Source organism: Nansenia antarctica (genome assembly GCF_963989245.1).
Source record: "Nansenia antarctica genome assembly, chromosome: 3".
Taxonomy (NCBI): Eukaryota; Metazoa; Chordata; class Actinopteri; order Argentiniformes; family Microstomatidae; genus Nansenia; species Nansenia antarctica.
The window spans coordinates 81,824,973-81,848,855 of record NC_137688.1 but is presented as its reverse complement, the minus strand read 5'-3'; the positions used below and the strand labels follow the sequence as shown (position 1 = coordinate 81,848,855).

The window sequence follows — 23,883 nt, the reverse complement described above, 5'->3', positions numbered from 1 at the left end:
CATTCAATATATTTAAATTTGACAGATGCACAATATAAAAAATCACCTGAAACTCTTCATCGCCACTTTCACTGAAGAGTTCCTCGTACAGATCATCTTTGTGGACCTCAACAACTTCCTCGTTGAATAGGGCTTCTGCTTCCAGGAGTGGACTTGCATCTCGGCTCCATCTCTCAAACTGGATCTTCATATCCAACAGATGGTGGTTTAGGCTGAGGATGTTCTTGCCTTTTTGAGAGATGAGCCGCCAGAATGGTCCTGTAACCATCTTATCTATGATGCCAAGTGCTCTCACACCTGCCAAGTGGAGCTAGATGAGCCTCCAGAAGGTGTGGAATGCCCGCTTCATCAGAGCCTCTTACGGTGAATGCTTTGCATGCTGTTGGGACTAAACGCACTGCTCCTGCTTCATTGGTGGTGAAGCTGTGGGTGTTCTTCCCCTCCTGCACAACGACGTCCTCAAAGCTCTTCAAGGCTTTCTTGGCTTCCTCCTCCAGGTTTGCAACAAGGTGCATTTTGCAGTAGAAATTTGACATTGACCCAAGTTGTGCTTTGTTTTCTTCACTTAAACTGTCCCACTTCTCAATGGCAACAGGGATCTTCCCTCAACATCCTCAATCCTCTGTTGAACCCTGGGTTGATTGGTCCCTGAAAAAATCTAGATCAATTCAACACATTGGGGTTTGAGTTTGAATTTGAAAAGCTGAGCGGACGGTGCTGTTAGAGTTGGCGCTAGAGATGCTGGAGGTGGCATTGAGCTTTCGTGTTTTACTGGGGGTCACAGTGCCAAGGAACCTCCTTTGAGTTGGTGTTCTGACGGACGTTCCATAGAGCATATCCATTTCTGTCTGCTTGCTTTTCTTCAATTGTCTCTCCAGTTTCTCCTGCTCCTTCTCTACGCGGTGCGTCTCCCACTGCTCCTCCACAAACTGCAGGAACTGCTGTCCGTTGACCAGGAAGTCCCGCCCCTGCTCCTGCTCCCACACGTCTATCTGGGCTTTCAGCTTCTTCTCAAGCTTGGGCAGGCTTTTGTGCAACTCTGACCTCTGTCTCTCCTCTTTGAGGAGGGCCCCTCCTCTGTTGGTCAACCTGGTGGGGTCTGTGGCTTTTCTCTCTAGATCCAGGAAGAGCCTCCAGCTGTCCTCCCAGTGGTGGACCCCCTCAAACAGCTCCTTGTGCTCTTCAAAGTGCTGGTTCAGCCTCAGGATCTCACCCTCGTGCAGACCCAGCAGCTCCTCAGTGTACTCCTCGCTAAAGTAGGGAGCGAAGGCCTGCCGCTGTTCAGTGCTGAGGAAGCACCTCTACCATAACACAGCTACCTCTGACCGGATGGCCTCGGTGACGTGACGGATGTTCAGCAGTTTGAGCTCCTCCAGACGCCTGATCTCCTCTTGTAACGCCTCCAGGTTCTTCTTCTTCTTGGACTGGACCATGTGATCAGAGAAGGCCCCTCTCTCCTCCTCCGGGACCTGCAGCCGGTCCCACAGCTTCTGGACCCTCTCACGGTGGGGTTCATGGATGACTGTGAGGCTGTTTGAACTTAGATAGACTCTCTGGTAATTTACACACAAGACCCACGTTGATCTCTACTCAGCACACACACACACACACCTCCGGGTTGGTCCTCCAGGCTGGCTGCTCCCTGGGCCTGGTAGGCTCCTCGCTGGGCCTGGTAGGCTCCTCTTTGGGCCTGGTAGGCTCCTCTTTGGGCCTGGTAGGCTCCTCTTTGGGCCTGGTAGGCTCCTCTTTGGGCCTGGTAGGCTCCTCTTTGGGCCTGGTAGGCTCCTCTTTGGGCCTGGTAGGCTCCTCGCTGGGCCTGGTAGGCTCCTCTTTGGGCCTGGTAGGCTCCTCTTTGGGCCTGGTAGGCTCCTCTTTGGGCCTGGTAGGCTAAAACATGAACTAAAACTGTAATATTCTGCGTTGATGTTATAAACATGTTGGTAAACATCAGCAACATTCATGGATGTATTTTATATGGATTCCATGTCAGGGATATTATACTACCCCAATACATTATACTACCCCTCTACCCCTATATATTATACTACCCCTCTACCCCCATATATTATACTACCCCTCTACCCCTATATATTATACTACCCCTCTACCCCCATATATTATACTACCCCTCTACCCCTATATATTATACTACCCCTCTACCCCCATATATTATACTACCCCTCTACCCCTATATATTATACTACCCCTCTACCCCTATATATTATACTACCCCTCTACCCCTATATATTATACGCATACGGACGTCCTTGGGGGCGATGGAGAAGGGCTGGGAGCAGAGGATGTCACACAGGTCCTGGTCCTGCTCGACCAGGGCTTTGAGCCGCTGCATCCTCTGGTTCTTCTCCTTCAACAGAACCTCCACCCGAGTCCGGATGTCCTTCTCCTGCTGGAGCATGCTGTTCCCCCGCTCCTCCTCAACATGGGGTGTGTGCAGTTCCAGACAGAGTGTGTCCAGATCTTTCCTGCATTTCTCCATGCTTATCAGGAGTCTCTTCCTTCGGGACTCCTCCTCAGCAATCATCGTGTCCAGCAAACTTTTGATATGGTTCTTGACCACATGACCTCTCTCCAGTCTCTGGTCTTCTGGGATGCCGATCTCATCCCAGATGCCCTTCAAGTGGCACAGGGCTTTATTCAAGCATGCCACAGACTCCGCTGCGAGCACCTCACTCTTCCTCATCGTGAATTCCAATAATGTTATTATTCCTTTTCCAGTCGTGTTCTTGTCCCTGGTAAGGCAGGAAAATCTATCAAAATCTAATATGTTTTTTTACTATGATGTTCTCTGGTAACATCTAGCTAAACCTTGTCAATAAAGTTCATCAAAGAAAGAGGCGTAGAGTGGCTTTTCAAATCAGTTGTATTGAACTGGTAAAAACAAAAAATTGAAATAATCACACACAAATACATAGTCCTGGCCTTCACAAAGTCAGAGAACCTCAGGGGGAGAAATATCACATACTTGGACAAGCTGCCGTGATGTTGGGCTCCACATCATGTGAAAATGCCCACTTTTCTTCATTTTAAACAAAGATATCCACAGTAATTACACTTTAAATAAATTACAAAACTATACAAAGGGGAATATTTCATACATTTCAATGTTAGAGATTCCAAGAAATGCACCATTGTGATGTAAATGTTGTAGTTAAATGTATAATTTGTAACTGCAGAATGTGTATATTTGATACATTGTCAGTCTACATCTATATCAATTCAACACATTGGGGTTGAGTTCATTCAAAAAACACTTTTATTTATAATTGTTTTAAAATGTATGCATGCTGACAGAAATCTTATCTTAATATTATTACTACTACTTCATAAATCTATATCAATTCAACACATTGGGGTTGAGTTCATTCAAAGTAGAGGAGGGATCGAGCTGTCAGTCAGAGGTGGAGAGTTACTAGTCTGTGACAGACAGGAAGCCCATATCCGCAATCAGATCCTCCTCCTTCCTCTCCTCGGTACCGAACCACCAGTCTGTGACAGACAGGAAGCCCATATCCGCAATCAGATCCTCCTCCCTCCTCTCCTCGGTACCGAGCCACCGCTGGTCAGACCACCGCTGGTCAGACCAGCTCCCACCTCGTCTCCTCCGTGCAGGCCCCAACTCTTCCTCTAACTTCCTCTACCTTCCTCTTCCTCTTCTGTGACACCAGGGTCTCTTCTGTTCTCTGGTTCTCAAGGTCTCTCTGTGTGCCCTGTGGACACACTCTGCCCTGTCGATCAGAAGATCCCTGTAGTGGCACGCCCCTTGCCACCCTCTCATCCTCTGATACGGATCTGTCCCGAATGAGGGACATGGTGTGCCGGTGCCTCCAAAAGGTTGATGAAGTTTCGCAGGAGGAATTCTCCTCCGCCTGCGCAGCTTCTTCTCAAGCTTGGGCAGGCTTTTGTGCAACTCTGACCTCTGTCTCTCCTCTTTGAGGAGGGCCCCTCCTCTGTTGGTCAACCTGGTGGGGTCTGTGGCTTTTCTCTCTAGATCCAGGAAGAGCCTCCAGCTGTCCTCCCAGTGGTGGACCCCCTCAAACAGCTCCTTGTGCTCTTCAAAGTGCTGGTTCAGCCTCAGGATCTCACCCTCGTGCAGACCCAGCAGCTCCTCAGTGTACTCCTCGCTAAAGTAGGGAGCGAAGGCCTGCCGCTGTTCAGTGCTGAGGAAGCACCTCTACCATAACACAGCTACCTCTGACCGGATGGCCTCGGTGACGTGACAGATGTTCAGCAGTTTGAGCTCCTCCAGACGCCTGATCTCCTCTTGTAACGCCTCCAGGTTCTTCTTCTTGGACTGGACCATGTGATCAGAGAAGGCCCCTCTCTCCTCCTCCGGGACCTGCAGCCGGTCCCACAGATGTATTTTATATGGATTCCATGTCAGGGATATTATACTACCCCAATACATTATACTACCCCTCTACCCCCATATATTATACTACCCCTCTACCCCTATATATTATACTACCCCTCTACCCCTATATATTATACTACCCCTCTACCCCTATATATTATACTACCCCTTCCCCTATATATTATACGCATACGGACGTCCTTGGGGGCGATGGAGAAGGGCTGGGCGCAGAGGATGTCACACAGGTCCTGGTCCTGCTCGACCAGGGCTTTGAGCCGCTGCATCCCCTGGTTCTTCTCCTTCAACAGAACCTCCACCCGAGTCCGGATGTCCTTCTCCTGCTGGAGCATGCTGTTCCCCCGCTCCTCCTCAACATGGGGTGTGTGCAGTTCCAGACAGAGTGTGTCCAGATCTTTCCTGCATTTCTCCATGCTTATAAGGAGTCTCTTCCTTCGGGACTCCTCCTCAGCAATCACCGTGTCCAGCAAACTTTTGATATGGTTCTTGACCACATGACCTCTCTCCAGTCTCTGGTCTTCTGGGATGCCGATCTCATCCCAGATGCCCTTCAAGTGGCACAGGGCTTTATTCAAGCATGCCACAGACTCCGCTGCGAGCACCTCACTCTTCCTCATCGTGAATTCCAATAATGTTATTATTCCTTTTCCAGTCGTGTTCTTGTCCCTGGTAAGGCAGGAAAATCTATCAAAATCTAATATGTTTTTTTACTATGATGTTCTCTGGTAACATCTAGCTAAACCTTGTCAATAAAGTTCATCAAAGAAAGAGGCGTAGAGTGGCTTTTCAAATCAGGTGTATTGAACTGGTAAAAACAAAAATTTGAAATAATCACACACAAATACATAGTCCTGGCCTTCACAAAGTCAGAGAACCTCAGGGGGAGAAATATCACATACTTGGACAAGCTGCCGTGATGTTGGGCTCCACATCATGTGAAAATGCCCACTTTTCTTCATTTTAAACACAGATATCCACAGTAATTACACTTTAAATAAATTACAAAACTATACAAAGGGGAATATTTCATACATTTCAATGTTAGAGATTCCAAGAAATGCACCATTGTGATGTAAATGTTGTAGTTAAATGTATAATTTGTAACTGCAGAATGTGTATATTTGATACATTGTCAGTCTACATCTATATCAATTCAACACATTGGGGTTGAGTTCATTCAAAAAACACTTTTATTTATAATTGTTTTAAAATGTATGCATGCTGACAGAAATCTTATCTTAATATTATTACTACTACTTCATAAATCTATATCAATTCAACACATTGGGGTTGAGTTCATTCAAAGTAGAGGAGGGATCGAGCTGTCAGTCAGAGGTGGAGAGTTACTAGTCTGTGACAGACAGGAAGCCCATATCCGCAATCAGATCCTCCTCCTTCCTCTCCTCGGTACCGAACCACCAGTCTGTGACAGACAGGAAGCCCATATCCGCAATCAGATCCTCCTCCCTCCTCTCCTCGGTACCGAGCCACCGCTGGTCAGACCACCGCTGGTCAGACCAGCTCCCACCTCGTCTCCTCCGTGCAGGCCCCAACTCTTCCTCTACTTTCCTCTACCTTCCTCTTCCTCTTCTGTTCTCTGGTTCTCAAGGTCTCTCTGTGTGCCCTGTGGACACACTCTGCCCTGTCGATCAGAAGATCCCTGTAGTGGCACGCCCCTTGCCACCCTCTCATCCTCTGATACGGATCTGTCCCGAATGAGGGACATGGTGTGTCGGTGCCTCCAAAAGGTTGATGAAGTTTCGCAGGAGGAATTCTCCTCCGCCTGCGCAGCTTCTTCTCAAGCTTGGGCAGGCTTTTGTGCAACTCTGACCTCTGTCTCTCCTCTTTGAGGAGGGCCCCTCCTCTGTTGGTCAACCTGGTGGGGTCTGTGGCTTTTCTCTCTAGATCCAGGAAGAGCCTCCAGCTGTCCTCCCAGTGGTGGACCCCCTCAAACAGCTCCTTGTGCTCTTCAAAGTGCTGGTTCAGCCTCAGGATCTCACCCTCGTGCAGACCCAGCAGCTCCTCAGTGTACTCCTCGCTAAAGTAGGGAGCGAAGGCCTGCCGCTGTTCAGTGCTGAGGAAGCACCTCTACCATATATATAAAGCTAACAATCCAACACTTGATATTTCGTACTTACAACATTGCTTTGTGTAAAACTGAACATGGATGTTGAATGATGAACAAACGTAACGTCTCGGTCTCTCTCTGGCAAAGAACGAACTCCCAAACCGGAAGTAGATTAACCGGAAGTAGATTTGCGGTAAACCGAAAGTGGTGTCACTACATAAAATATTAAGAAAATAAAGAAAGTGTTGCCGGACAAAGCAGGGAGAAATATCACATACTTGGACAAGCTGCCGTGATGTTGGGCTCCACATCATGTGAAAATGCCCACTTTTCTTCATTTAAAACAAAGATATCCACAGTAATTACACTTTAAATAAATTACAAAACTATACAAAGAGGGGAATATTTCATACATTTCAATGTTAGAGATTCCAAGAAATGCACCATTGTGATGTAAATGTTGTAGTTAAATGTATAATTTGTAACTGCAGAATGTGTATATTTGATACATTGTCAGTCTACATCTATATCAATTCAACACATTGGGGTTGAGTTCATTCAAAAAACACTTTTATTTATTTATTTACACTTTTATTTAATTGTTTTAAAATGTATGCATGCTGACAGAATCTTTTACAAGTAACATAACATAACAACATAAGTAGCACACAAGTAGCAACACAACACAACAGCAACACAAGTAGCAACTGGAAGTGGGGCTGCGTTGGAAGGTGGGGGCGGCGCCCTAGCGCCCTTTATTGGCCAGCCGCCACTGGTCAGAGTCTTCGTCCGTCTGGTAGTACCGACTCAAGCCAGAAAGACCATCACTACACTGTTTATATATAATATATATTGCTGAATCCTTTTCTTCGCAGCAGTTGTGTTGCACCCTCTGGCCCACTAACTTCTCAGGTTGTTTTATGTAGTCACAGATGTTCTCTTTCTGTGTTTCTGTCTGTCTTTTCTTCCTTGATGCACTCAATTTCTCGGACAACTTCCTTTTCTCTTCAACAAGTCTTGTCATGGCTTCTTCTTGTGTCCTATAAGTTAGAGCAGGCTGCAGATCAGGGGGCGCATTTTTTGCGCCCCGACCGAGAAATAGGAGACAGCCAATTGGAGCGCTGCTACAGCTCACGTGTAAGCCAAAAGTATTTGGACTGCCATAGACTGCCATTCGGCCGGCTCCCCGACTCCTCCCCTATGTATTTTCACAGTGAATTTTACACACACACAGATAACAATGTTTATTTTTTTTAAATCTTTTACAAGTAACATAACATAACAACATAAGTAGCACACAAGTAGCAACACAACACAACAGCAACACAAGTAGCAACTGGAAGTGGGGCTGCGTTGGAAGGTGGGGGCGGCGCCCTAGCACCCTTTATTGGCCAGCCGCCACTGGTCAGAGTCTTCGTCCGTCTGGTAGTACCCACTCAAGCCAGAAAGACCATCACTACACTGTTTACATATAATATATATTGCTGAATCCTTTTCTTCGCAGCAGTTGTGTTGCACCCTCTGGCCCACTAACTTCTCAGGTTGTTTTATGTAGTCACAGATGTTCTCTTTCTGTGTTTCTGTCTGTCTTTTCTTCCTTGATGCACTAAATTTCTCGGACAACTTCCTTTTCTCTTCAACAAGTCTTGTCATGGCTTCTTCTTGTGTTCTATAAGTTAGAGCAGGCTGCAGATCAGGGGGCGCATTTTTTGCGCCCCGACCGAGAAATAGGAGACAGCCAATTGGAGCGCTGCTACAGCTCACGTGTAAGCCAAAAGTATTTGGAGAGGAGTATCCGTTACATTTATTTTTTTTTTTTGATGCCCCTAAGTGAAGACTTTTTAATTGCTCATTAGAGGTGTGAACATATTAAAGGAAATAACACTTGAGAAGTAATACTCAAAACTGTACACCAAATATTACAAAATCATAACAGAACATGTGAGCTAAACCAAGCAAAAAAAAACTGAACAGAAACAAAACACAAACACGAACAGCTACAAGCGTGTGCGGTCTCAACAATACTTTCTCCCAAAGTGTTTGTTAACTTTGGCCACGGCGATGAAGACTACCAGTTTGATGAGGAAGAAATGCCTGTCCTCCTCCAGCCAGACCAGCTGCATCTTCACCCTGCCCTCCGCGTCCAGGTAGTCGATGTAGAACTGGTCTCCCTCGTGGTGGTAGGAGAGGTTCTCCATCTGCACCATGGAGACGGGGCTGCTGACGCACCAGAACGGCGTCTGGAACTCGTCCAGCAGAGTCAGACTCATCATGCAACAGTCCGCCACAGTACCCCCTGCAGTGTGGTCAGTTTTCCAAGGCAGGTTGATCTTGCCGGAGAAGGGTCTGTGCTGGGACAGGTTCTTCACGTGGATGGCAATCAGCGGAACGAAGCCGTCCTGGACATGACCTTTCCGACAGTGGAGATGACGGAAACATTCCGAGACGAGTTGGGTGACCGTGTTGTGAAGGACGAAGTGTAGTGAGTAACCATGGAGACCGTAGTTGGGGTCGCCATGGTTGACACAGGCCCTGTCTTCTAGCACCGGGTACGGCCAAATGGGAGAGCCCAGCAGACTCCTCTCCACCAGTTTGTGGAAGTGGAGGTTGACCATGGCAAAGGCAATGGCCTGGCTCTCGCTTCTCCAGAAGCCTATGAGGAGACCAGGAGGGAAGAGCACCAGCCTGACCAGTTTGTCTTTGCCAACGAGGACCCCATTCCCAGAGAAGGTGCTTTGGTCAAACGTGGCTACCAGTGATGGCCAGCCAGGTCTGAGGCTGTTGGGGGCACCTCTAATGACCCCGTGGACCTGCAGGGTAGAGAGTTTGTGGAAGAGAGGCTTTGTGTAAAACTGAACATGGATGTTGAATGATGAACAAACGTAACGTCTCGGTCTCTCTCTGGCAAAGAACGAACTCCCAAACCTAGAGCAGGCTGCAGATCAGGGGGCGCATTTTTTGCGCCCCGACCGAGAAATAGGAGACAGCCAATTGGAGCGCTGCTACAGCTCACGTGTAAGCCAAAAGTATTTGGACTGCCATAGACTGCCATTCGGCCGGTGCCCCGACTCCTCCCCTATGTATTTTCACAGTGAATTTTACACACACACAGATAACAATGTTTATTTTAAAAAATATTTTACAAGTAACATAACATAACAACATAAGTAGCACACAAGTAGCAACACAACACAACAGCAACACAAGTAGCAACTGGAAGTGGGGCTGCGTTGGAAGGTGGGGGCGGCGCCCTAGCGCCCTTTATTGGCCAGCCGCCACTGGTCAGAGTCTTCGTCCGTCTGGTAGTACCCACTCAAGCCAGAAAGACCATCACTACACTGTTTACATATAATATATATTGCTGAATCCTTTTCTTCGCAGCAGTTGTGTTGCACCCTCTGGCCCACTAACTTCTCAGGTTGTTTTATGTAGTCACAGATGTTCTCTTTCTGTGTTTCTGTCTGTCTTTTCTTCCTTGATGCACTAAATTTCTCGGACAACTTCCTTTTCTCTTCAACAAGTCTTGTCATGGCTTCTTCTTGTGTCCTATAAGTTAGAGCAGGCTGCAGATCAGGGGGCGCATTTTTTGCGCCCCGACCGAGAAATAGGAGACAGCCAATTGGAGCGCTGCTACAGCTCACGTGTAAGCCAAAAGTATTTGGACTGCCATAGACTGCCATTCGGCCGGCGCCCCGACTCCTCCCCTATGTATTTTCACAGTGAATTTTACACACACACAGATAACAATGTTTATTTTTAAAAATATTTTACAAGTAACATAACATAACAACATAAGTAGCACACAAGTAGCAACACAACACAACAGCAACACAAGTAGCAACTGGAAGTGGGGCTGCGTTGGAAGGTAGGGGCGGCGCCCTAGCGCCCTTTATTGGCCAGCCGCCACTGGTCAGAGTCTTCGTCCGTCTGGTAGTACCCACTCAAGCCAGAAAGACCATCACTACACTGTTTACATATAATATATATTGCTGAATCCTTTTCTTCGCAGCAGTTGTGTTGCACCCTCTGGCCCACTAACTTCTCAGGTTGTTTTATGTAGTCACAGATGTTCTCTTTCTGTGTTTCTGTCTGTCTTTTCTTCCTTGATGCACTCAATTTCTCGGACAACTTCCTTTTCTCTTCAACAAGTCTTGTCATGGCTTCTTCTTGTGTCCTATAAGTTAGAGCAGGCTGCAGATCAGGGGGCGCATTTTTTGCGCCCCGACCGAGAAATAGGAGACAGCCAATTGGAGCGCTGCTACAGCTCACGTGTAAGCCAAAAGTATTTGGACTGCCATAGACTGCCATTCGGCCGGTGCCCCGACTCCTCCCCTATGTATTTTCACAGTGAATTTTACACACACACAGATAACAATGTTTATTTTTAAAAATCTTTTACAAGTAACATAACATAACAACATAAGTAGCACACAAGTAGTAACACAACACAACAGCAACACAAGTAGCAACTGGAAGTGGGGCTGCGTTGGAAGGTGGGGGCGGCGCCCTAGCGCCCTTTATTGGCCAGCCGCCACTGGTCAGAGTCTTCGTCCGTCTGGTAGTACCCACTCAAGCCAGAAAGACCATCACTACACTGTTTACATATAATATATATTGCTGAATCCTTTTCTTCGCAGCAGTTGTGTTGCACCCTCTGGCCCACTAATTTCTCAGGTTGTTTTAAGTAGTCACAGATGTTCTCTTTCTGTGTTTCTGTCTGTCTTTTCTTCCTTGATGCACTCAATTTCTCGGACAACTTCCTTTTCTCTTCAACAAGTCTTGTCATGGCTTCTTCTTGTGTCCTATAAGTTAGAGCAGGCTGCAGATCAGGGGGCGCATTTTTTGCGCCCCGACCGAGAAATAGGAGACAGCCAATTGGAGCGCTGCTACAGCTCACGTGTAAGCCAAAAGTATTTGGACTGCCATAGACTGCCATTCGGCCGGCGCCCCGACTCCTCCCCTATGTATTTTCACAGTGAATTTTACACACAGACAGATAACAATGTTTATTTTTAAAAATCTTTTACAAGTAACATAACATAACAACATAAGTAGCACACAAGTAGCAACACAACACAACAGCAACACAAGTAGCAACTGGAAGTGGGGCTGCGTTGGAAGGTGGGGGCGGCGCCCTAGCGCCCTTTATTGGCCAGCCGCCACTGGTCAGAGTCTTCGTCCGTCTGGTAGTACCCACTCAAGCCAGAAAGACCATCACTACACTGTTTACATATAATATATATTGCTGAATCCTTTTCTTCGCAGCAGTTGTGTTGCACCCTCTGGCCCACTAACTTCTCAGGTTGTTTTATGTAGTCACAGATGTTCTCTTTCTGTGTTTCTGTCTGTCTTTTCTTCCTTGATGCACTCAATTTCTCGGACAACTTCTTTTTCTCTTCAACAAGTCTTGTCATGGCTTCTTCTTGTTTCATATAAGTTAGAGCAGGCTGCAGATCAGGGGGCGCATTTTTTGCGCCTCGACCGAGAAATAGGAGACAGCCAATTGGAGCGCTGCTACAGCTCACGTGTAAGCCAAAAGTATTTGGACTGCCATAGACTGCCATTCGGCCGGCGCCCCGACTCCTCCCCTATGTATTTTCACAGTGAATTTTACACACACACAGATAACAATGTTTATTTTTAAAAATCTTTTACAAGTAACATAACATAACAACATAAGTAGCACACAAGTAGCAACACAACACAACAGCAACACAAGTAGCAACTGGAAGTGGGGCTGCGTTGGAAGGTGGGGGCGGCGCCCTAGCACCCTTTATTGGCCAGCCGCCACTGGTCAGAGTCTTCGTCCGTCTGGTAGTACCCACTCAAGCCAGAAAGACCATCACTACACTGTTTACATATAATATATATTGCTGAATCCTTTTCTTCGCAGCAGTTGTGTTGCACCCTCTGGCCCACTAACTTCTCAGGTTGTTTTATGTAGTCACATATGTTCTCTTTCTGTGTTTCTGTCTGTCTTTTCTTCCTTGATGCACTCAATTTCTCGGACAACTTCCTTTTCTCTTCAACAAGTCTTGTCATGGCTTCTTCTTGTGTCCTATAAGTTAGAGCAGGCTACAGATCAGGGGGCGCATTTTTTGCGCCCCGACTGAGAAATAGGAGACAGCCAATTGGAGCGCTGCTACAGCTCACGTGTAAGCCAAAAGTATTTGGACTGCCATAGACTGCCATTCGGCCGGCGCCCCGACTCCTCCCCTATGTATTTTCACAGTGAATTTTACACACACACAGATAACAATGTTTATTTAAAAAAATATTTTACAAGTAACATAACATAACAACATAAGTAGCACACAAGTAGCAACACAACACAACAGCAACACAAGTAGCAACTGGAAGTGGGGCTGCGTTGGAAGGTGGGGGCGGCGCCCTAGCGCCCTTTATTGGCCAGCCGCCACTGGTCAGAGTCTTCGTCCGTCTGGTAGTACCCACTCAAGCCAGAAAGACCATCACTACACTGTTTACATATAATATATATTGCTGAATCCTTTTCTTCGCAGCAGTTGTGTTGCACCCTCTGGCCCACTAACTTCTCAGGTTGTTTTATGTAGTCACAGATGTTCTCTTTCTGTGTTTCTGTCTGTCTTTTCTTCCTTGATGCACTCAATTTCTCGGACAACTTCTTTTTCTCTTCAACAAGTCTTGTCATGGCTTCTTCTTGTGTCCTATAAGTTAGAGCAGGCTGCAGATCAGGGGGCGCATTTTTTTTGCGCCCCGACCGAGAAATAGGAGACAGCCAATTGGAGCGCTGCTACAGCTCACGTGTAAGCCAAAAGTATTTGGACTGCCATAGACTGCCATTCGGCCGGCGCCCCGACTCCTCCCCTATGTATTTTCACAGTGAATTTTACACACACACTAGGTGTGTTTCCATTAGAGTTTTTCGAAAAATAAATGCGATATTTCTAACATTTCGAAAAAGTACAATTACGATAATGCAGCCGTTTCCATTCAAATGTATTTCGCTTCTCATTAGTCACGCATCCTCGTCTCGCGAGGGGTAATACGCTGCTATCTCCCGCGAAATTCAATTTTGCGGAAGAAGGAAGAGCAAAAGATGGATATTCCAAACATGTTGCGAGCTGGAACTGTTGTTTTGATGGCCACAGCTGCTGCTGTTGTGGTTGTCAACAACAGAAGACGAAGGCAGCGGGTGATCCACCACGAACGGCAGAGTCCGTATGTGTGGGAACGAGCACGTTTGAAGGATTTCTGGGAGAGAATTGTTTTAGAGGAATTCACAGAGGCATTGTGGATTCAGAATTTCAGGATGAACCGGGAAACGTTCAATGTGCTGTGTGATTCTATTGAAGACCTTGTGGCCCCAGACCCGTTATGCCCCCGGGAGGCAGTTCCTACTCGAAAGCGAGTGGCTATCGCCCTTTACAAGCTGGCAACCTGCGCCGAGTATAGAGTAGTTGGTGAAACGTTTGGTGTCAGCAAAACCACTGTACATAGATGTGTGTATGGGGTATGTCGAGCCATATGCAGCAGGTTGCTGAAGCAAAAAATCAGAATGCCAGATGTGGACGAGGCCCTGGAGATCGCACAGCGCAATTATGAGGCACACAAAATACCCCAGGTCTACGCTGCGATCGACGGGTCGCACATACCAATTCGTGGTCCGAGTGAAGGCTATCGTGATTACGTAAACAGGAAGGGGTGGACATCAATCTGCCTTCAGGTTGTATCTGATGATCGATTAATTATCAGGGACATCAACGTGGGAACGCCTGGATGCGCGCATGATGCTGCTGTGTTTGCAACATCACAGCTGTTTCTAAGGTAAAACTCCAAATCTTATACGCGAAGTGACGCGAAGTTGCGAAAAAACCGTTTCCATTACACTTTTTCGAAATACTTCAATATCGAAACGTTTCAAATACCACCTCCTGAGAGCGTGAAAACTTTTTATCGATAATTGGGAGGTTTTTCGAAAATGTGCTGTTTCCATTACCAGTAATTCTTTTCGATATGTCGGTTTTGCGAAATTCTAGGGTGTATGGAAACGCAGCTACAGATAACAATGTTTATTTTTAAAAATCTTTTACAAGTAACATAACATAACAACATAAGTAGCACACAAGTAGCAACACAACACAACAGCAACACAAGTAGCAACTGGAAGTGGGGCTGCGTTGGAAGGTGGGGGCGGCGCCCTAGCGCCCTTTATTGGCCAGCCGCCACTGGTCAGAGTCTTCGTCCGTCTGGTAGTACCCACTCAAGCCAGAAAGACCATCACTACACTGTTTACATATAATATATATTGCTGAATCCTTTTCTTCGCAGCAGTTGTGTTGCACCCTCTGGCCCACTAACTTCTCAGGTTGTTTTATGTAGTCACAGATGTTCTCTTTCTGTGTTTCTGTCTGTCTTTTCTTCCTTGATGCACTCAATTTCTCAGACAACTTCCTTTTCTCTTTAACAAGTCTTGTCATGGCTTCTTCTTGTGTCCAATAAGTTAGAGCAGGCTGCAGATCAGGGGGCGCATTTTTTGCGCCCCGACCGAGAAATAGGAGACAGCCAATTGGAGCGCTGCTACAGCTCACGTGTAAGCCAAAAGTATTTGGACTGCCATAGACTGCCATTCGGCCGGCGCCCCGACTCCTCCCCTATGTATTTTCACAGTGAATTTTACACACACACAGATAACAATGTTTATTTTTAAAAATCTTTTACAAGTAACATAACATAACAACATAAGTAGCACACAAGTAGCAACACAACACAACAGCAACACAAGTAGCAACTGGAAGTGGGGCTGCGTTGGAAGGTGGCGGCGGCGCCCTAGCGCCCTTTATTGGCCAGCCGCCACTGGTCAGAGTCTTCGTCCGTCTGGTAGTACCCACTCAAGCCAGAAAGACCATCACTACACTGTTTACATATAATATATATTGCTGAATCCTTTTCTTCGCAGCAGTTGTGTTGCACCCTCTGGCCCACTAACTTCTCAGGTTGTTTTATGTAGTCACAGATGTTCTCTTTCTGTGTTTCTGTCTGTCTTTTCTTCCTTGATGCACTAAATTTCTCGGACAACTTCCTTTTCTCTTCAACAAGTCTTGTCATGGCTTCTTCTTGTGTCCTATAAGTTAGAGCAGGCTGCAGATCAGTTTCATTTTCTTCCTCTGCTTCTGCACTTTCCAACTGGTTTATGTGCAGAACCTCTGCTAAATTTGAGGTCAACTCCTCCAAAGAGAAGACGTGAACTTTTCCATCCCTGGTCAGTTTGTTGGAAAATGTTAAACGTTGGTTATTGCGTATTGGCTAAGACCATAACGATCGGACTACACACTGAACGGAGGAATCATACGCTGTCAGACATGGTTCATGTTATCAAGGAAGCAACGTTTATTGTGGAAATGGTCACATATATAGGATCAGCTGGCTCAATCATTCATGTCACACAGCTGGTGTCAATCAACCAATTATGCCCCACTCACACTGGGATAGGGATGACTGGAGAGCACACTCATGTCAACACCCCCACTTGCTCTCACCTGACCAAGATGGAGAGAAAAATAAACAAATCAATAACAATCAGTAGCCTACAATTTCCATAACACTCTTTGGGGGTTGTCATTCCATCAATCAAACAAACAAAAGCTGGCACTGATATTGTTCCTCTCCTGTGAAACAAGAATATACATCATCATCATCATTTACAAACAGTCTTCAGTTTTTCACTGGTATTCTCTTATAACACTTTGAAAAAATAAAGCAAGAAAACCAAAAAAAAATTGACCGCTTGGTCATTACTCACACTGATGTGGTTTCTCTCCCAAACATAACCTTTGTGAACCTAACCAATTTGTCCTTAGTTACTGGTTTGGTAAACACATCAGCCACCATTTGATCTGTGGGACAATATTGCAAACAGATCTGTCCATTCTGTACTGTAGACCTGATGAAATGGTACTTTATATCTATGTGTTTGGATCTTTGTCTGCGGACTGGGTTCTTAGCTAATGCAATCGTTCCCTGATTGTCCTCATGGACAATGGGTGGTGCATACTTACATGCATCCATATGTGTCAACAGTTGAGTCAGGTGTAAACACTCTTGGGTGGTTGCAGCTAATGCCATGTACTCCGCCTCACATGTGGACAACGCCACCGTTGGTTGCTTTTTGGTCTTCCATGAGACCAATGGACCATTCTCATGTAGACTAACACAGTAACCTGTTGTGCTACGACGGTCTGTGACATCTGCTGCCCAGTCAGCATCACTGAAAGCCTGTAATCTCAAATCAGAGTTACACCTTTTGTAACACAACACTTTATCACTGGTGCCCTTTAAGAACCTCAATACATGTTTGGCAGTGGCCCAATGCTCCTCGGTTGGTTTGGTAAAATACTGGGACAGTTTACTCACTATGAAACAAAGATCTGGCCTAGTACACATAGTCAGGTAGATGAGGCTACCGACCACCTCTCTGTACCGAGTGACATCACTCATTAATCCTGCCCCTTCAGTGTAATTGAGTGTCTGCTCACAAGGCGTCGATCTGGGTTTACAGTTCTGCATGTCAAACCTCTCTAGCATGTTCTTTACACACTGCTTTTGTAACATTGTTACACATCCATCACACTGTTCAAAATCGATTCCCAGGAAATGTGTCAATTTGCCCATATCTTTCATCTGAAATTTCTTTGAGAGCACTGAGAGGACTTTGGGGGGGGGGGGGGGGGGTCACAATATGGCGGCAAACGCTAGGGGGCTATTATTTTAATATTTTATTTAGTATTCTATGGTATTATTTTCATAAGCTGACCACTTCGAATTCGAGGTTTCCGGCACAGCAATTCCATAGTAAAATATTTTAACTTGTGTTTGTCTGTTGCCAGGCCGGCCTGGGCCTAGGCCTTGGAGAGAAGGGGGAAAGAGCCCCCCACAGCCCATAGAGTGGAAGCCCCCTGTGATCCATACCCACAGAGCCGCCCCTGGTCATGGACCCACCCCACACGCCCCCAAGGCACAGAGGCCTTTTGTGACTTATATTCCCTGGACCCTTAAAGGGCCCGGCAGAGACCTGAGTTGGATTTTTATTTCCCTGTATTGCTTATTCTTTAGTAAATGTGCCGTCAAGGCTAAACTGCTCCCTGTCGTCGGTGTCTGTTCCTACCTTGTTGTGCTCATCATACCTGGTCCTACATGGTGGTCACCACATATGGTGGCAGAGTGCGGGCGACTAGAACCCACTACCGGAGCACATCCATGGTAGAGACGGCCGAGCATACAAAGAAAATATCAGGAGAAGGACTTGCGAGCCGCATGTTCATGTTCAAACCTTCCAACCGTCCATGAGAAGTTCAAAGATGTTCAAACCTTCCAACCATCCAGGAGAAGGACTCGCGAGCCGCATGTTCATGTTCAAACCTTCCAACCGTCCATGATCGTCGTTCATTCAGTTACCCAATCAGCACTCGGCAGCACCTGCCCCCAAGCCCCCTGGCCCTCCCCCCACCGCCCCAAAGCCCGCCCTCTCCTTCCTCCCACCCCCAGAGATGGGAGACAAGCCCCCCCCCCCCCCCGGGCAGAGGAGCTCAAAGCCAGAGCCACAAACCGACAGGCCAACCACAACCCTGCAGCATCCGCTCCGGCCCTTGTCGCGCAGCAGCCCGCTAAGGGCCCGGCCGTGGCCGCTCCGTTTGGCGTCGCCCCTAAACCTTCCGCTGCCACCTACCCCTCCCCCCCCTCCTCCCCTCGCCCCTCCAACCACCACAGTGGCTCCCCCAGCCTTCAATCACACAAAGGGCTCTTCTCCCATTGGCAGACCGGAGAATGTGAACCCACCCCCTCCTGCTCCTGTGGCCCCTCCTACTCCTGTGGCCCCTCCTCAGCCCAAGGCGATGACATCACCACCCTCTTCTTTCAGCCAGCCAATGAAATCTCCCCCGTCATCAAAGCCCTCACCCTCTGGCCCGTTCCGTATCCCCGGCGGGGGGGTGCCTCTCTCCATGAGGGAAGTGGAGGAGCTGGAGAGAATGACCCACGACTTCATCAAAGACATGGACACACACGCACCTGTCATCACCTCAGCACCTACAGGGGGCAACAATGTTATAGAAGGCAGAGTGACAGAGAAACCCCCCTTGGTAAGGGGCTTCTCCATAGAAATGGCCTCAGAACTCCATGAGACGATATGTATGGCCAAACAGGAACGCCACAAGAACCTGTTCCTTAACTACAGGAACCTCAACAACTTCCCTGTAGAACTCCTGAAGGATGAGGGTCTGCAGTTCTTGGAAAGGCTCTACATGGAGATGAACTCACTCACAACTCTGTCTGACAATCTTGCACAGAAGCTCCCAAACTTGATTGAGCTGTATCTACACTCCAATAACATAGCCACCATTCCTGAAGCTGTAGGAAACCTGGCCAAGCTCCAGTCATTGGACCTGAGTGACAACGCTCTGCAGGTCATCTGTCCTGAGATCGGCAGACTGAGGTCTCTACGGCACCTGAGGCTGGCCAACAACCAGCTCAAATTCCTTCCTCCAGAGGTCGGGGACCTCCGGGACCTGGAGACCCTGGACGTGTCCATGAACCTGCTGGCCTGCCTGCCGGAGCGGCTGCACCAGTGCCTGTCCCTGCAGTGCCTGACCCTGGACCGCAACCACCTGAGGGGCTTCCCCCGCCAGCTCTGTCAGCTGCACAGCCTCAACGAGCTCTCCATGGCCGCCAACCGCCTGGCCTCGCTGCCCCTGGACTTGGGTCGTTCGCGGGAGCTGCAGTTTGTCTTCGTCGAGAACAACGTCCACCTCAAAGGCCTTCCGTCATACCTGTACAACAAAGTGATCGGCTGCAGCGGGTGTGGTCTTTCGCCGCAGGTCTCTGACGGTACGCTGCTCTCCCTGGCCCTAGGCGAGGTCACTGTGCCTCTACCTGTCAAGGTCAAGTCCATAGGCTCAGAGGCAGAGCGCGTGGTCCCCCTGGAGGAGCTCGCCATGAGGGCCCTCTATGGCATATACCGCCAGCCCCTCAAGGCTGAGGAGAGGGCAAACACAGCTACCGCGAAGCATAGACATGGAGAGCCGAGTCTCCTGCCGCCCTTCCCGTGGCTCGCGAGCCGCATGTTCATGTTCAAACCTTCCAACCGTCCATGATCGTCGTTCATTCAGTTACCCAATCAGCACTCGGCAGCACCTGCCCCCAAGCCCCCTGGCCCTCCCCCCACCGCTCCAAAGCCCGCCCTCTCCTTCCTCCCACCCCCAGAGATGGGAGACAAGCCCCCCCCCCCCCCCCCTGGGCAGAGGAGCTCAAAGCCAGAGCCAGATTGAGCTGTATCTACACTCCAATAACATAGCCATCATTCCTGAAGCTGTAGGAAACCTGGCCAAGCTCCAGTCATTGGACCTGAGTGACAACGCTCTGCAGGTCATCTGTCCTGAGATCGGCAGACTGAGGTCTCTACGGCACCTGAGGCTGGCCAACAACCAGCTCAAATTCCTTCCTCCAGAGGTCGGGGACCTCCGGGACCTGGAGACCCTGGACGTGTCCATGAACCTGCTGGCCTGCCTGCCGGAGCGGCTGCACCAGTGCCTGTCCCTGCAGTGCCTGACCCTGGACCGCAACCACCTGAGGGGCTTCCCCCGCCAGCTCTGTCAGCTGCACAGCCTCAACGAGCTCTCCATGGCCGCCAACCGCCTGGCCTCGCTGCCCCTGGACTTGGGTCGTTCGCGGGAGCTGCAGTTTGTCTTCGTCGAGAACAACGTCCACCTCAAAGGCCTTCCGTCATACCTGTACAACAAAGTGATCGGCTGCAGCGGGTGTGGTCTTTCGCCGCAGGTCTCTGATGGTACGCTGCTCTCCCTGGCCCTAGGCGAGGTCACTGTGCCTCTACCTGTCAAGGTCAAGTCCATAGGCTCAGAGGCAGAGCGCGTGGTCCCCCTGGAGGAGCTTGCCATGAGGGCCCTCAAGGCTGAGGAGAGGGCAAACACAGCTACCGCAAAGCATAGACATGGAGAGCCGAGTCTCCTGCCGCCCTTCCCGTGGCTCGCGAGCCGCATGTTCATGTTCAAACCTTCCAACCGTCCATGATCGTCGTTCATTCAGTTACCCAATCAGCACTCGGCAGCACCTGCCCCCAAGCCCCCTGGCCCTCCCCCCACCGCTCCAAAGCCCGCCCTCTCCTTCCTCCCACCCCCAGAGATGGGAGACAAGCCCCCCCCCCCCCCCCTGGGCAGAGGAGCTCAAAGCCAGAGCCACAAACCGACAGGCCAACCACAACCCTGCAGCATCCGCTCTGGACCTTGTCGCGCAGCAGCCCGCTAAGGGCCCGGCCGTGGCCCCTAAGGGCGGTCTCCCCCCCGTCAGTCCAAGTGGGACCAGTTTCGGGGTCCGAGCGGTCACCACGGCGCCCACCGTGGCACCAAACCAGAACCAGAACCAGAACCACACCCCTGCTCCGTTTGGCGTCGCCCCTAAACCTTCCGCTGCCACCTACCCCCCCCCCCCTCCTCCTCCCCTCGCCCCTCCAACCACCACAGTGGCTCCCCCAGCCTTCAATCACACAAAGGGCTCTTCTCCCATTGGCAGACCGGAGAATGTGAACCCACCCCCTCCTGCTCCTGTGGCCCCTCCTACTCCTGTGGCCCCTCCTCAGCCCAAGGCGATGACATCACCACCCTCTTCTTTCAGCCAGCCAATGAAATCTCCCCCGACATCAAAGCCCTCACCCTCTGGCCCGTTCCGTATCCCCGGCGGGGGGGTGCCTCTCTCCATGAGGGAAGTGGAGGAGCTGGAGAGAATGACCCACGACTTCATAAAAGACATGGACACACACGCACCTGTCATCACCTCAGCACCTACAGGGGGCAACAATGGTATAGAACAATGGTATAGAAGGCCCCCCTTGGTAAGGGGCTTCTCCATAGAAATGGCCTCAGAACTCCATGAGACGATATGTATGGCCAAACAGGAACGCCACAAGAACCTGTTCCTTAACTACAGGAACCTCAACAACTTCCCTGTAGAACTCCTGAAGGATGAGGGTCTGCAGTTCTTGGAAAGGCTCTACATGGAGATGAACTCACTCACAACTCTGCCTGACAATCTTGCACAGAAGCTCCCAAACTTGAAACCCCCCTTGGTAAGGGGCTTCTCCATAGAAATGGCCTCAGACCTCCATGAGACGCTATGTATGGCCAAACAGGAACGCCACAAGAACCTGTTCCTTAACTACAGGAACCTCAACAACTTCCCTGTAGAACTCCTGAAGGATGAGGGTCTGCAGTTCTTGGAAAGGCTCTACATGGAGATGAACTCACTCACAACTCTCAAGTGTTTTGTGTTTTTTTGATGAAAAAAATAAATGAATAAACAGATTATAAAAAATAAAAAAAAGAGAGGAACTTACACAAAGAAGAAGGAAAACTCTCAACGGTCAAATTCAAAGGTGGCGTCTGCGCGGGGTTCTTTTCAACAAAAAAAAAACAGTCAACGGTTTCTTCTAAGAATACGTTTTTAGCATAGATAGATAGTAACAACTTCATCTAAGTGTTTAACTTGTGACTGGATCTTCTTCAAATTGGGTTTCTGGACGTCATGGACAAGGCAGTTGAGACCAGATTCGCTCATTTGTTGCGGCCGATCCGCGATCTCAAGGACAACTGGGCCATTGACGTCGCCTCGGAGCTGACGCTTTACCTAGAGGAGTTGGATGATATAACTATGACTTTTGACGGAGGGAGAACCACTCTGAACTTTGCAGAGGCAGCACTGGTCATCCAAGGCTCAACATGTATTTACAGCAAGAAGGTGGACCACCTGTACAACCTGGTGTTCCAAACGCTGGACTACATCTCCGACAGAGACAAGCGGAATAAAGAGGATGCTGCATCTGGAGAGGATGGTGCGAAGAAGACCAGAAAGACCAGAAAGCACATGGATGATACTGAGTTGGACTCCCTCGACCACGTCTCCACTATGGTCTCTCAGAACACGGACATGAAGGAGTCGACCACGAGAGTGGAGGAGTGGAGGTCTGCTGAGGGACGCGCTGACGGAGGGCAGGCCCTTCATCCCCATGACTCTGTTTGAGTCCAACGAGGGCGCAGGGCAAGCAGCAGGGGATGCTGGGATGGCTGTTGCCAGGGACGACGGTGACGAGCCTGACGGCGGGGAGGACTTCCTGCCCCTGGAGGACTTCCTGCCCCTGGAGGACCAGGGGATGGACCAGAGAGTGGAGGTGGCTCCTCTGGTCCCCGTGTCTCTGCTTCCTACTGAGCCCCTGGAGAAGCAGAAGCTGCCTCTCATCAGTCTGAGAGGCGACGTGCTGGGGGAGCTGTAAGGACTACCGGATGAACACGTTCACGCCAGACCCCCTGGGCATCATCCGTCTGAACCAGGGCTCCCTGCTCTGCTCCCTGCTGAGGGACGCAGACTGTTAAGTAACTATTCTTATGATTGTTACTCTCTTCGCACTAAGTATTAATAATATACTGAGAATGTAAGTCAGATTTTTTTAGAGTGAATGTCTCTTTAGCTTCCCCCCGTAGGGATTCATCCAAAATATATCAGTTAGGAAAACACAAAAACAGTTGATCATAGGAAAGGAATATTAAGAATATCCATGGAAGCTGAAAGTCTTCCCCTAACACGTTCCAGTGGCTACTGTGGAAGATGACACTAAGCTTCTCACTACGGCTGTGTTCGTAAATTTGCTCAGAGCAACCGGAGTGCACCCTGGGTCCAATGTCATAAAGGGACCGAGTGATTTGATTAGACAAGACGCATTCTTCTCACAGTCAGTGCTGATCAGATTTCCAGAGCGAATTTACGAACACAGCCCCAGTCTCTCACGTGCACTCTTAGTAGCTCACTGATGCATCTTAAGAGAGGTTTTAAAAACCACTTCCTGTTCATTAAGCCAATCAGGTGTAACGTCAGGGTCGTCAGGGTAGTCAGAGAACACAACCTTCCTGTTTGACCGGGGAAGAGACTAAAGGGAGCGACTTGGTGCTTTACTGTTTACTGACTAAAGAAATAGACCCTACAAAATGGCTGCCTGGGTCTTCAGTACAAAGACTGGTAACATGGTCACTCTAAAGGTTATGATACAACATCAATGTGGTTTACAGGTTTGTGACACCTCAGTGCTTTAAAGATACTATGCCAAATGTTAGCGTACCTCTCTCGGTCAATACAGTTATATCTGCTTATGAGACAGGATACAAGGTAAAAACTAAATGTGAAATTATTTGATGTTCCATGTTACTTGAATTACTTTTAGTTATCCAGTGGTATTTATTGTTAAGTTGTTGAGATACCTAAGTACTCTATGAAATGCATTAAACGATGCATGCATTATATGTTAGCCTCTCGAATCATTTTGAGAGTAATTGAGGATAGTAATGTTCTATCTCATAGTTCTAATGTAATGTTAATGATAGTAATGATATTG

The 23,883-nt window shown here is 48.6% G+C and overlaps 1 protein-coding gene and 2 pseudogenes across 3 annotated transcripts; 1 reads left to right on the top strand and 2 right to left on the bottom strand.

Annotated features, from left to right (window-relative positions):
* Positions 1-668: 668 nt before the first annotated feature.
* Positions 669-2,701, bottom strand: LOC308154502 (protein regulator of cytokinesis 1-like; annotated as a pseudogene). Its single transcript has 3 exons — positions 2,264-2,701; positions 1,649-1,887; positions 669-1,530 (listed from the first exon to the last, which is right to left on the bottom strand). The product of its transcript is annotated as a protein regulator of cytokinesis 1-like (transcript).
* Positions 2,702-3,655: 954 nt separating this feature from the next.
* On the bottom strand, positions 3,656-5,007 carry LOC308154501 (protein regulator of cytokinesis 1-like; annotated as a pseudogene). Its single transcript has 2 exons — positions 4,566-5,007; positions 3,656-4,377 (listed from the first exon to the last, which is right to left on the bottom strand). The product of its transcript is annotated as a protein regulator of cytokinesis 1-like (transcript).
* Positions 5,008-18,595: 13,588 nt separating this feature from the next.
* On the top strand, positions 18,596-21,780 carry LOC308154500 (uncharacterized protein; the record flags this gene model as incomplete). The annotated part of the gene is made up of 3 exons (XM_080527650.1): positions 18,596-19,477; positions 19,695-20,411; positions 20,629-21,780. 3 exons carry the CDS (start codon positions 18,596-18,598, stop codon positions 21,778-21,780), a joined length of 2,751 nt encoding a protein of 916 aa, XP_080383776.1.
* Between the last annotated feature and the right edge of the window lie 2,103 nt (positions 21,781-23,883).